This window comes from Paramormyrops kingsleyae, chromosome 16, assembly GCF_048594095.1.
Source record: "Paramormyrops kingsleyae isolate MSU_618 chromosome 16, PKINGS_0.4, whole genome shotgun sequence".
Taxonomy (NCBI): domain Eukaryota; kingdom Metazoa; phylum Chordata; class Actinopteri; order Osteoglossiformes; family Mormyridae; genus Paramormyrops; species Paramormyrops kingsleyae.
In genome coordinates, this window is record NC_132812.1 from 2,147,003 (window position 1) to 2,159,260 (window position 12,258).

Sequence of the window (12,258 nt, forward strand, 5' to 3'; positions counted from 1 at the left end):
GGGGCCTGGCCAAGCATAGCTTGAAGGGGTTACATGGGTCCAACCTCCTGTGGGCTCACCACGTGCAGCAGGGGGTCAGGTGCAGTGTAGATTGGGTGGCAGTTGAAGGCAGGGGCTATAGGTACATATAACATAAGCTCTCTGGTGGGAAAGGAATCTGAGCTGATGTGGGAGATAGATACCAACTAGACACAGTCAGGCTCTCCTCAATGCACAGCTCAGGCTCTGGACCCAAACTCCTGGAGCTGGACTTTATTCGACTCTGGAGATGACCATGGTAAGAAGCACCGGAAGAAGTTGTCTACTTATACCCCCCGGGTTGGTGCCAATACTTTGGAGTTTACCCTAGTGAACAAGATGGTCACCTTCCTTCAACACTGTTTCTCGTGGGAAGGGCTCTGATTGTTGTCAGTGTGCATGCACCAAACACCAGTTCAGAGTATCTGGCCTTCTTGGAGACCTTGGGATCTGCTGCTGGAGGGCACCCCCTCTGGGGACTTTAACACTTATGTGGGTAGCAATAGTGAAACCTAGAAGGATGTAACTGGGAGGAATGGCCTGCCTGATGTGAACCTGAGCAGTGCCCTGTTTTTGGATTTCTGTGCTAACCACAGTTTGTCCATTACAAACACCATGTTCAAGCATAAGGGTGTTCATAATTGCACTTGGCACCAAAGCACCCTAGGTTGCAGTTAGATGATCGATTTTGTAATCATATTGTTGGATCTGCGTCCCATAAAACAAGCAAAATAAAGTGCAATAAGGTAAAAATAAAAACTTTGTATGAAGGTGTGCATATACAGTACACGAATGGGCATACTTGTATTATTCTTGTGTGGACACTGGAAAGCATGTAGCAAATTGCCTAATTCTGCCACAATTTCCATTACGTTTTCTAATCATTGGTAATTTTGGCACTGTTTTAGGTTTGCAGAATAATCATGGCCTGTTGTGTGTTACATAGTTGTGAGCCACCACTACAAGATGTGTATCCAGATCCGTGCATTCTGATCATTAAAATACAGCAAAATAACCTTATCTCAGATGTAAAATATAGGGCAGAAACTTACCCCAGCTGAGAAACGTAGTCCAGACACTGGAGAAAACTCCTTATCACAGTCTTTTCATTTGACCAGCCAACAAGCTTTACTGGTTTCTTCACGGTCTGGAGTTCCAGCACTTCGAGGAGGATGGATGCCTTCCTCTTAGAGAGATCTATAACCCAAACTGCAGGAGCTGATTGATAAACTGGCTGCAATGCCAGCAGAACATGCTTATATGATGGATTCTTAGAATCTTTCAAAAATGAGTACAGATCCAGCATAAATTCACTCTGTTTTTTTGAATCATTGTCACTGTTTCTGTCACCAACAAATGGGAAAGAGGAATAACTGCAGACTGATGAGAGGAGCTGCAGTTTCTTCTCTCCTGTGTCTCTGTCACACACTGCTGCTTGATTGAAGAGACCATGAACTATGAACTTGATGGCTTCCTTTGAATTGAAATGCCTTACAGGCAATCTGCAAAACAAAAGGAATAATGGTTTAGGAAAATTGTATCATACATGTTGACAACTTATTAAATCAGTTCTACCTGCTTTTCTCATGGGTCAAGGTGATGAAAAAGGGACAAGAAAACAACTTAAGAGATATCCAAATGAAGGAGTGCTGCAAAGACCTTAAGACATCTAGAACTAATCTGAGTTAATCTGTCAGAGGGTTCACAATCTGAGAGCATGGCTGTTAAAACCTCTGAACCAAACAAATAATTATGGGCTCCTTTGCATTCCTTCCGGCTGATTGATTCAGCCCCAGGCTCGTGGCACGTATGTCCAAAAGTATGATAAAATATGTGTAGCCTGGCATTACTCAGTCTACGAGTGAGTAACCGTTATGGTGTGTCATATGTATGTGGCTGGATTGATTAATTCATAGCCTAAGCGTACTGTCTCTTTAAGAGCAGGTAACACAAATTTGTTCTTTGTGCACGAGTTCTTAAGGAATAGGTGATTGGGATTGTCCATTATTGGATTAGTACTACCTATTGGAGGGAAAAAAAGAGAGAGAGAGAGGCAGGAGCAGGAGAGACTTGCACTGCACGCAGGCTTCGCGCGATTCTACAAGTTTTGTTTTTTTCGGTCGTATCCCATTTCTAATATCGGGGACATAGTACCTTTTGGGGAGATTCTAAGCCCCATAGTGCTATGTATGCTTAGATATAGCACACCTTTTTGAGAGTTCCGTTCAGAGCCGAGTTTGAGCTTTTGGTAACTATGCCACCTCATTACGTTGGCTAGGAGCTAACTAGTATTAGCATTGGGATGCCATTTGGCAGATATTTTCTGTTTCTCCCTTTCCCTTAGTAGTGGGGCAACCTATGCAGTGTGGTTCGTTTTATATTGTTCTGGAGTGACGCACTAATTGTAAATGCAGTAAGCCTAGGAAGCATTGTGCATACGGCATCTACCAGCTGCTCAGATAGTGCCTCCAGCTACAGTACCGTTAGACGCTGGAGGTTCCTCTGAGTGGTCAATGTGGAGGCTATTTTGCCCGGATAGCACCACCATGCTACCAGGATAAGCCTGTGGTTCCTCCGGCAATGCGGGACAACGAGACCGGTGGAAGGAGTGGTGGAAAAAGGGACGTGAGTACCAGAGACTGTCCTGATAGTAATGCACCTAAGCGCGCCATCGCATCACCTCAGGCCTGCAACAGGGTTTTTTTTGTATTTCTTAACCTACTGTTTACTTTTGAAGCTATAATTTGTCTAAATAAATGGTTTTATTTGGTGAGTTGTGATACGATTACTGGTTGAGGAGGACCCTATTGCTATGTTGACGCATACGTTGTTGCCTGCCACCAGGGATGGGCAGTATTTTAGATAAATGTATTTAAAATACGTATTTGAAATATAAAATACTATTTTGTATTTTGTATTGTAAAGCCTTTGGGAAAAATCTAACGTAATTTGTATTTAAATACATTTAAGATGAGTATTTTGTATTTTCAAAATACATAAAATACTTTGTGCCAATCAACCTCTTTATCTGGGTGCTGATTTGGTTCAGACACACCCCTCCCCCAACCTTAACACTCATGCACGTGAGCTGCCTGCAGCAGAGTCAGCATTGGATCAGCGACTTTTCTCAGTTTTCTGCATTAAGGTAAGGGTGTCATCCTGATCAATTCCGTGTTGATTAAAGTTAAAATGGTGCATCATTCAGATTTGCCTTCAGTAAACATGAAAGAATAAAAAAGCACCGACATGTGTAGGAGGAAAATAGCGTTAGTTGCCTGTTAGCCAATCAGTTTTGATAGTTTTTTTTTAAATCTATCAATTAGCTAGTGAAATGTGTTTAAAACATTACTGCATGTTAGGGCTGGGTGATATGACAGAACTTTATATATCTTAGGCAGCGATGACATAAAGTGTGAATCGATTAAACTTTTCAAAATCGTTTACATAGGCCTAGGTCATTTAGAGCAAATAAATCCTTGCAGTGTTTAGTGGGGCAGCAGGAATTATTGGAACGTTGGGGTGGATGAAGAAGCATGAATGAATGAATAATATAGTGTGATGTACTTGGTTCAGTTGTACTTTGCTGTTTAAAGCGCGAAAGGAGATTCATATTTACACTTCGAATAGATGGATGTCTGAAACACACAGGTACACCATCTTGAGGAGTACACCATCAGTTTTATAATTGACTTTGTGTTATTGAGTTCTTGTTACTGAGTTGAAGTCATGATGGTGATAAAACGTAATAAAAGATGTTTGGGGAAAAAAAAAAAGAGTTTTGTTTTTCCTACAGGGCAGGGGAAGGGAAGATCATTTCTAATCAGTAGTACACATCTAAATGTTTTTGTTTTGCATTCAGAATATGTCCAGATATATTTCAGCCGCAGGGTTCCCCCTGGAGTTTGATTTCAATTCTTCACTTTTCTTTGTATTTTTGCTTCTATTAATCAAATTCTTCACTTTTTTTCAGCATCCGTTTTTTTAGTCACTCTCTCGCCGCTTCTCAATAAATTAATCATTAAACTCACTGAATATACATCTTCTGACAATCACACTGTGATTGGTCAACTAACGGCATGGGCGAGTCACGAGTCTACTTGATAAGGTTGGGAGAATCGTGAATACTGTGTAAAAATTTGTGTGCTGAAAACATGATGTATAGTACGCATTTCGGAAATAATGTTCTAATTACTATATATATATATATATATATATATATATATATATATATATATATATACACATAAATAATATAGTAAGCTAATACTTTCCCGGTGTTTCATAGTACCTTTGAGAGGGACATTCTAAAACGCTTAATGTGGTTTAATGTACCAAAATAGCGACCAATAATCACCAAATTTCGCACACACACACCTGGTCTTCATAAAGACTTTCACCTGACAAAAAATCAAAACCGAAATATAAGGAATATGGACTTTATTTTACGTTAAGCGTTTTCCCCTCCATTGACGCCCATTATAAGGAAAAGGCTTAATGTAACTTAAAGTACCAAGACAGCCACCAAAAATCACCAAATTTCTCACATATATATCTGGTCATAAACACTTTCACCTGACAAAAAATCTAAACCGAAATACAAGGAATATGGACTTTATTTTACATTAAGCCTTTTCCTTATAATGGGCGTCAATGGAGGGGAAAACGCTTAACGGAAGTCCATATTCCTTGTATTTCAGTTTTGATTTTTTGTTAGGTGAAAGTCTTTATGACCAGATGTGTGTGTGCGAAATTTGGTGATTATTGGTCGCTATTTTGGTACATTAAACCACATTAAGCGTTTTCACATTAAGTGTTTTAGAATGTCCCCTCACCGATCGATAACATTTGCTACTTTTAGAACGGCCCATGCTCATTTGACATGGATGATCGACGATCGTGTGTCCGGGGCGCCGGGCCAGTTTTGATTAGGTGCTACGGGTGCTACGGTTGAAAATTGGGAAAAAATGAAATTCGACTTTTCAAAAATTCAAAATTCGTCATTTGAAAATTGAATTCGCCAGAGTGATGCCGTTTTTCTTCGTCACCATGGGTTCCGTTTTCGTCAATGACGAGAGTGACGAGCGGCAGCAGGAACCCTGCAGCCTAATAGGGATGCCTGCACTTGATGACCAATTTCACATGTATTTTGTGTACTTTAAAAATACAAAATACTGTATTTGTATTTAAATACATTTTTTTACACAGTATTTTGTATTTGTATTTAAATACATTTTTCCACTCAGTATTTTGTATTTTTATTTTAAATATATTTCTATGTATTTATGCCCATCTCTGCCTGCCACATAAAGGAAGATCTTTCCTTTTTCTTTTCCTTTTTTTCTTGATTATTCAATGCCAGAGAGGAATGGCTGAGTTATTTATTATTTTGTAAAATAGTTTGTTGTGTTTCTATTCAAACAATGTCTGTTGATTGGTCTCTGTTAATAGATTTAATTAGGGGGCTCAGAACGGTGATAGCCAGAGAACCCCAGGTCAGCCCATTACGTTACGTACGTAGAGAAGGGTTACATATGCATTAAGCTGTGATGCCCTTTATATTTATTTATACTTCTGAACTCTGTATGTCAATATAACAAGTTCTAAGAATTTTAAAATGGGTGATCATAGTTGTGATAGAAGTAATAATGTGAACTTTGGTCCATACTGGAAACTTTCACTGGGACAAAGGTTTACATTCCAACAGGACAACGACCCAAAGCATACCACCAAGGAAACAAAGGAATGGCTTCAGCAGAACTCGGTGAAAGTTCTGGAGTGGCCTGGCCAGAGTTCGGACCAGAACCTAATAGAGCATCTCTGGAGAGACCTGAAAATGGCTGTTTACTGACGATTCTGCTAAGAAAAATGGCAGAAAAATCTAAAAGAAAGGAGTGCCAAGTTTGTAGGGTCATTCCCAAAAAGATTTAAGGCTGTCATGGCTGCCAAAAGTGCTTTAAACAAGTTCTAGGTGAAGGGTCTGAATATTTATATAAATGGGATATTTCAGTTTTCCATTTCTAATAAATTAAGTTTTTAATAAATCAGTCGAAACACCTGGTTTTTGCTTGGTCATTGTGGAGTATTGGTGAGCTATTAATTTAATCCATTTTAAGATAAGTCTAAGATATAACATAACAACTTTACTTGGTAACACTTTCTTTGAAGCCCATGCTTATCTATAATTTTTTAATTATAATGGTCAGTATAATGCATAATGAAGGTATTTATAGTGTATTATAGATGAGAACATTCATGATGCATAATGAACATGGCTATATTGTGTTATGCCTATTTATAAATATTTATTGCCATGTTTAGAATACTTTATGAATGCATCATAATGCATTATGAGGCTATGTGTAATGCATTTACATGACTGCTTTAAGTGTTACTGAAAACTTTCCGTATGCACTGTACATATGTGCTTCCCAGCCCTGTGTTCCCCAGTCCTGTCATTGACATCATTTCCTGCTGTTGGCCTGTGCCCTTTCTAAGCCCCAGTCCACTTAGTTTTCTATTTCTCGAGACACAACAGAATGACAGGACTCCGAAACAACCCCAGCAGCCTGTGCTTCTGCTCTGGCTTGCACACCTCCCTGCATCCAGCAGACTGGATTCCCTGAATGCCTTGGCGGTCAAAGGGGCTGCCAGTGCCACAGGTGCCACTTTGTTTTCAGGCAGAGGATGTCTTTTCCCTCTTAGTCACCACCCTGGAGCTGAGAACTAATCCCGTGGTTAGGAGGAACCCCAAGGCCATAGCGCTCTCCCTAATGAGCCATAACTATTGATCATTTGTCTTGCCTCTCGTTTTAGCCCTTGTGTGGATTACTCCAGCTACCCCTCATGTGCTCCCTCATTAATCCAGTATAAGTGTGCCTCCGAGTCCTGTGTTCCCCAGTTCAGGCTGGCTGTTTGCTGGGAGCACATAGGCTGCTGGGATTGTTGCACTGAGTGAGAGTGGTGTAGGTGTTGTGTACACTCGTGTTGTGCATACATTGCAGCGGCTGTTTGGGAGTATAATTGTGTGTGTGTGTGCTACTACAGTTTATATGGGTGGCTTTTTTTCTTTTTCATTCTGTTTGAGCACTTGCCTGTACTTGTTCATAAACAGCGCAAATGTTACAGAGAGTGACTTACTATTTTGCTATTAATTGCAATTCATCTGATCACTCTTCATAATATTCTGAAGTATATGGAAATTGCCATCATAAACACTGAGGCAGCAGACTTTGTGAAAACCAATATTTGTGTCATTCTCAAAATTTTTGGCCATGACTGTAGTTAATTTGGTTATTTAAAACATTTAATTTGAAAGGTTTTTATCTCTCACCCTATCAGATAATGAGTTCTGTTTTAATGTAAGCATTAACTTACTGTTTTGTTGTACTCAGCACTTTATTGTATTAACTATAAGTTAATTAAATCAACTAAAAGTTAAAAACTTTATATAAATATACTGGGCTGGGAGTCAGGGATGGGGTCATAGTGATTATGGGGCCAGCTCTGTGCTGTGTTTGCAAGTTGTCTGCCTTTCTGGATGCTTGACTTCATCTGCAAGCAATGTCAGCTGGTGGACTAACTCATGGTCAAGGTTCATGACCTTGAGGAGCACCTGGCTCTCATCCGACACAACATCCAGAAGAGGAGTGGGCCATGTCTCCATGTCCAGGAGGTGGAGACAGGGACACATCGTCTGGGCCCATCACCTGTGCTGTCCAGCTGGACATCCCTTTCTATCACTGCCTTGAGGAGGGAGACTGCTACACCCTGCAGTCCCTTCACAGCCCTCCTGCCATGCAGTCTCCTTGGAGCCGTCCTACCCTGCAGGCCCCTCGGGTCCCTCCTGTCTCACAGGCCCCTCAGGACTCTCTTGTTCTTGTCCCTTGATGCCCTCCAGTCCTGCCTTTGTTTCTGCACTTCTGCAGTTCATTCCAACTGCCTCTTCGGTGCTCCCTTGTTAGTCCTTGTATACAAGTACTATTCAGTCTTGTGCTCCCCAGTCCAGTCATTAACAGCGTAAACTCATTTGCCCGAGTGTTTTACAAGTGCAGTCCTTCCGTTTCAACCGCCCCCCTCATGGTTCCATTTGTTTCTTGCCCCAGTTCTGTTCTGTTGTGTAAAAACCCTTTTGTTTGCTCAATATAAGTTCCCTTGAGTCTTCCGTCTCACCTAGTGTGACACAACGCATGAACTTTGTTTCAATTTTTTTTCTCTCCAAATTAACAAAACTATTGTCTCTGATTTAGCTCTGTAGGAACAAGGTTAGTGAAATGTAGGAAAACAAAAAATTCTAAAACAATTTGGTAAGCTATACAGTATATGTCATGATCGGTCGGACGAGCAGGGAGCGGAGAATCAGGGTCCAGACACGGAAGTCCAGGAAACGGGATTTATTAGGGCAAACAGGCAGACAGGGCACAATACGATCGAGACGTTAATGACGGAACTGGGGATACTGACTCTGACGTGGACTTAAATACACAGGAGAAGTCGAAATAACAGAAGACAGCTGGTATCAATCTGGATATCACACGAGGTTAATGAGGAGGCGTGGCACACAAGAGGCTTGAGCGTGCAGGTCGTGACATATAACCTTGGGATAGATTTGATTAGTTTTGATTTTAAGGATAACTTTTCAGAAACGCATAAAGAGACCAACAGGCTCTGGTTTCCCATTTTTTAAGCCAGAGGATGGTTTGTTTTAGATTATACAGAAAAGGAAATACTGTTTGATTTACTTCATGTCTCAGTTTTTTGTTAAATAACAATAATATTGTGTTATTCAGACATATTTATAAAATAGGTATACGGAAGTGTGTTTTTTCAGAAAGATGTGAGAGGCTGAAGAATAAGGCATTATGTACTGTAATGTGATATGATTTTAGACAATGATATACGTTTTTTTTTAGTTTAAAACGTACATGAAATGACTACCATTTCAATTATTGAGTTAATTTAAAGGAAAAGGCAAATACAGCATGCTCAATAGTGTGATGTCTTAGTTTAAAACAATAATACTGAACAGATATAACTTCTGTCCTGTAATGTGCATGGCATTTACATAACTTGTATATTTTGAAAGGCTTTTCTCTAACATAATATTAAAAGCACCACGAAGACCATCAAATTAACCATATTATCAAAAGAATGTGATGTGTACATACCTCTGAAAAGGAGAGAGATTGTCTTGAGAAAATCTAGAAATTAACCAACAAGGTGAACAAATTTTAAAACAAACTTACAATTAACGTTAAAAAGGTTGCAAATATCATGTTGAAATCAATTAAATTAATGATTACTTTACAGATCAGTTGGTCATTTTTACCTTCTTATGTTCTTATTTTAATCATTTTTGGGATATGTATGAAAAGGAAGAGCAGGCTGTGAATATCATGAACAGGCAAAAGATCTAGGAGAAGTATAGCATTGACACCACAGCCCTCCAGACACCAAATAAACTATTAATATTCCACAGTGGAATGCATTTAAATATCTTTTGTTTTAGATTAATCCATGCAATGTATGTTTAGAATATGCCATAACATATGTTGATTCTATGTAGCATTTGCCTTCTGATAGGCAAATTCTTTACAAAAACACTTACCCCAGTTCAGAAACATTTGGCAGACATTGCAGAAAGCTTCTTTGTTCATTCTCTTCATCTGACCAGCCAACAAGCTTTACTGGTTTCTTCACTGCCTGAAATTTAAGCACTTCAAGGAGGATGGATGCCTTCCTCTCAGAGAGGTCTATAACCCAAACTGCAGGAGCAGATTGATAAACTGGCTGCAATGCCAGCAGAAAATGCTTATATGTTGGATACTCAGAATCCTTCAAAAATGAGTACAGATCCAGCAGAAAGTCACTCTGTTTTTTTGAATCATCATCACTGTTTGTGTTACCAACAAAAGGGAAAGAGGAATAACTGCAGACTGATGAGAGGAGCTGCAGTTTCTTCTCTTCTGTCTCTCTGTCACACTCTGCTGCTTGACTGATCATGAATTTGATGGCTTCGTTTGAGTTGAAATGGCATTTAGACCATCTATAACACAGTTAGGAGAAGGTGACACATTTTGGAAAATTATGTAACTTTTGAATTGAACATTCATGATGACAATTCATTAAATGCTATCTGTTCCACCTGCTCCTCTCAAGTGTTGAGATGATGAAAATAAGTTGAGAAGAACTGGTTTAACAGTTATCCAAAAATAAGATGAAATATATCGTGGCTGTCCAAAGCATAATGCGTATCTCCAAAAATCCATTAATTCAGGAACATGAAAGTAATGCATTTTACGAGAAACTAAGACCCCAATTCCAAAAAAGTTGGGACATTGTGTTAATTTTAAATAACAACAGAATGCAATAATATAGAAATCTCATAAACTTGTATTTTATTCACAGCAGAACATATAAAACATATCAAATGTTTCATGAAAAATATTGGCTCCTTTTGAATTTCATGACAGAAAAACGTCTCAAAAATGTTGGGATGGGGGCAATAGGAGGCTGGAAAAGTCAGTGCTACAAAAACCCAACAGCTGGAGGAACAATTTGCAAATAATTAGGTCAATTGGAAACAGTAACATGATTGGGTATAAAAATAGCATCTTAGAGTTGCAGTGTCTTACAGAAGTAAAGCTGGGCAGAGGATCACCAATTTACCATTGTACAAAGCTCTTCTAATGAAATGGATAGATGACTTCATAAAACATCATTTCATTGGTCAATCAGATGTCAAAGACTAAAGTAGACAGAGGAGAACAGGTGAATTGCATCTATAGAAAAAAGTCACAATCATGAATAAGTGGACATTTGTGGTTTTAATTGGGCAGCCACGGTATATTAAGCTGGGATCCCTTACATGTTCATTTATTCTTCTGAACTCTCAGTATAAGAAGTGCTGAGAATATTAAAGCAGGAAAAATATGGAAATCAGATTCAGAGAAATCCATCACTACATTGTAAGAAACATAAACACTAGTTAGGATGTATCTCGTAGCACATTTATCCTTTTCCATTGGGTTGCAAAATTATGCTCAGACATCACAGGACACAAGGCAGGGGAGCACCCAGGATGGGATGCCAGTCCACTGCAGGGTATCCATACACACATGGGGCAATTCAGAGATGCAAATTCACCTAACTGCATGTCTTTGTACTTCAGAAGAAAACTAGCACAACACTGGGAGAAAATGAGAATTCTCCACCCACAGAGGAGGGGCAGAATTTGTACTGTATGTCCTGCTGTGGAAGTGTGAGGGAAAAATGTGACCTATTGAGCTATCATGCTGCTGTACTGCAAAAATACTTTCCCTTTGAAAATTACTTTTTCAAATTTTTTTTTAGGTCTGTACAATTTTGTGTTTCCACAGAGTGCAATCAACTAGTAAACCTGCTCTCATTATAAAATTAAAACTACTTACCGCAGCTGGGAAACGTAGGCCAGACACTGGAGAAAACTCCTTATCTCAGTCTTTTCATTTGACCAGCCAACAAGCTTTACTGGTTTCTTCACTGTCTGGAGTTCCAGCACTTCAAGGAGGATGGATGCCTTCCTCTTAGAGAGGTCTATAACCCAAACTGCAGGAGCTGATTGATAAACTGGCTGCAGTGCCAACAGAACATGCTTAAATGATGGATACTCAGAATCCTTCAAAAATGAGTACAGATCCAGTAGAAAATCACTCTGTTTTTTAAAATCATCATTACTGTTTGTGTCACCAGCAAGAGGGAAAGAGGAATAACTGCAGACTGATGAGAGGAGCTGTAGTTTCTTCTCTCCTGTCTTTGTGTCACACTCTGCTGCTTGAATGAAGAGACTGACCAGGAATTTGATGGCTTCCTTTGAGTTGAAATGCCATTCAAGCAATCTGCAACACAAAAGGAAGAATGGTTTAGGGAAATTATACCACTTCTCTGTTTAACACATATGTTGACAACCCATAAAATGCTCTCTGTTCTGCTTGCTCCTCTCATGGGTCGAGGTGATGAAAAAGCGACAAGAAAATGACTTAAGAGATATCCAAATGCAGGAGTGTTGCAAAGATCTTAAAACATCTGCAGCTAAGCCCAGAGACCTAATCTGTCAGAGGGTTCTCAATCTGAGAGCATTCCTGTTGAAACCTCTGAGCCAAACAAATAATTTGGTGCTCATTTGGATTCCTTCCGGGCTTCAGCCCCAGGCCCGTGGCACATCAGGCGAAAAGTGAGATAAAATATACATTATGCTATGATGCC

General features: G+C 39.5%; 1 protein-coding gene across 2 annotated transcripts in view; it reads right to left on the reverse strand.

Annotated features, from left to right (window-relative positions):
- Positions 1–12,258, reverse strand: part of LOC111837630 (uncharacterized) — a 194,101-nt gene that overhangs the window by 102,700 nt on the left and 79,143 nt on the right. For both annotated transcript variants that reach the window (XM_072700891.1, XM_023799843.2), the window contains 4 exons: positions 11,445–11,891; positions 9,623–10,060; positions 9,183–9,215; positions 1,071–1,520 (listed from right to left, as the gene is read on the reverse strand). In XM_072700891.1, the coding sequence (XP_072556992.1) occupies positions 1,071–1,520; positions 9,183–9,215; positions 9,623–10,060; positions 11,445–11,891 (1,368 nt within the window). The remainder of the gene's footprint in view (positions 1–1,070; positions 1,521–9,182; positions 9,216–9,622; positions 10,061–11,444; positions 11,892–12,258) is intronic.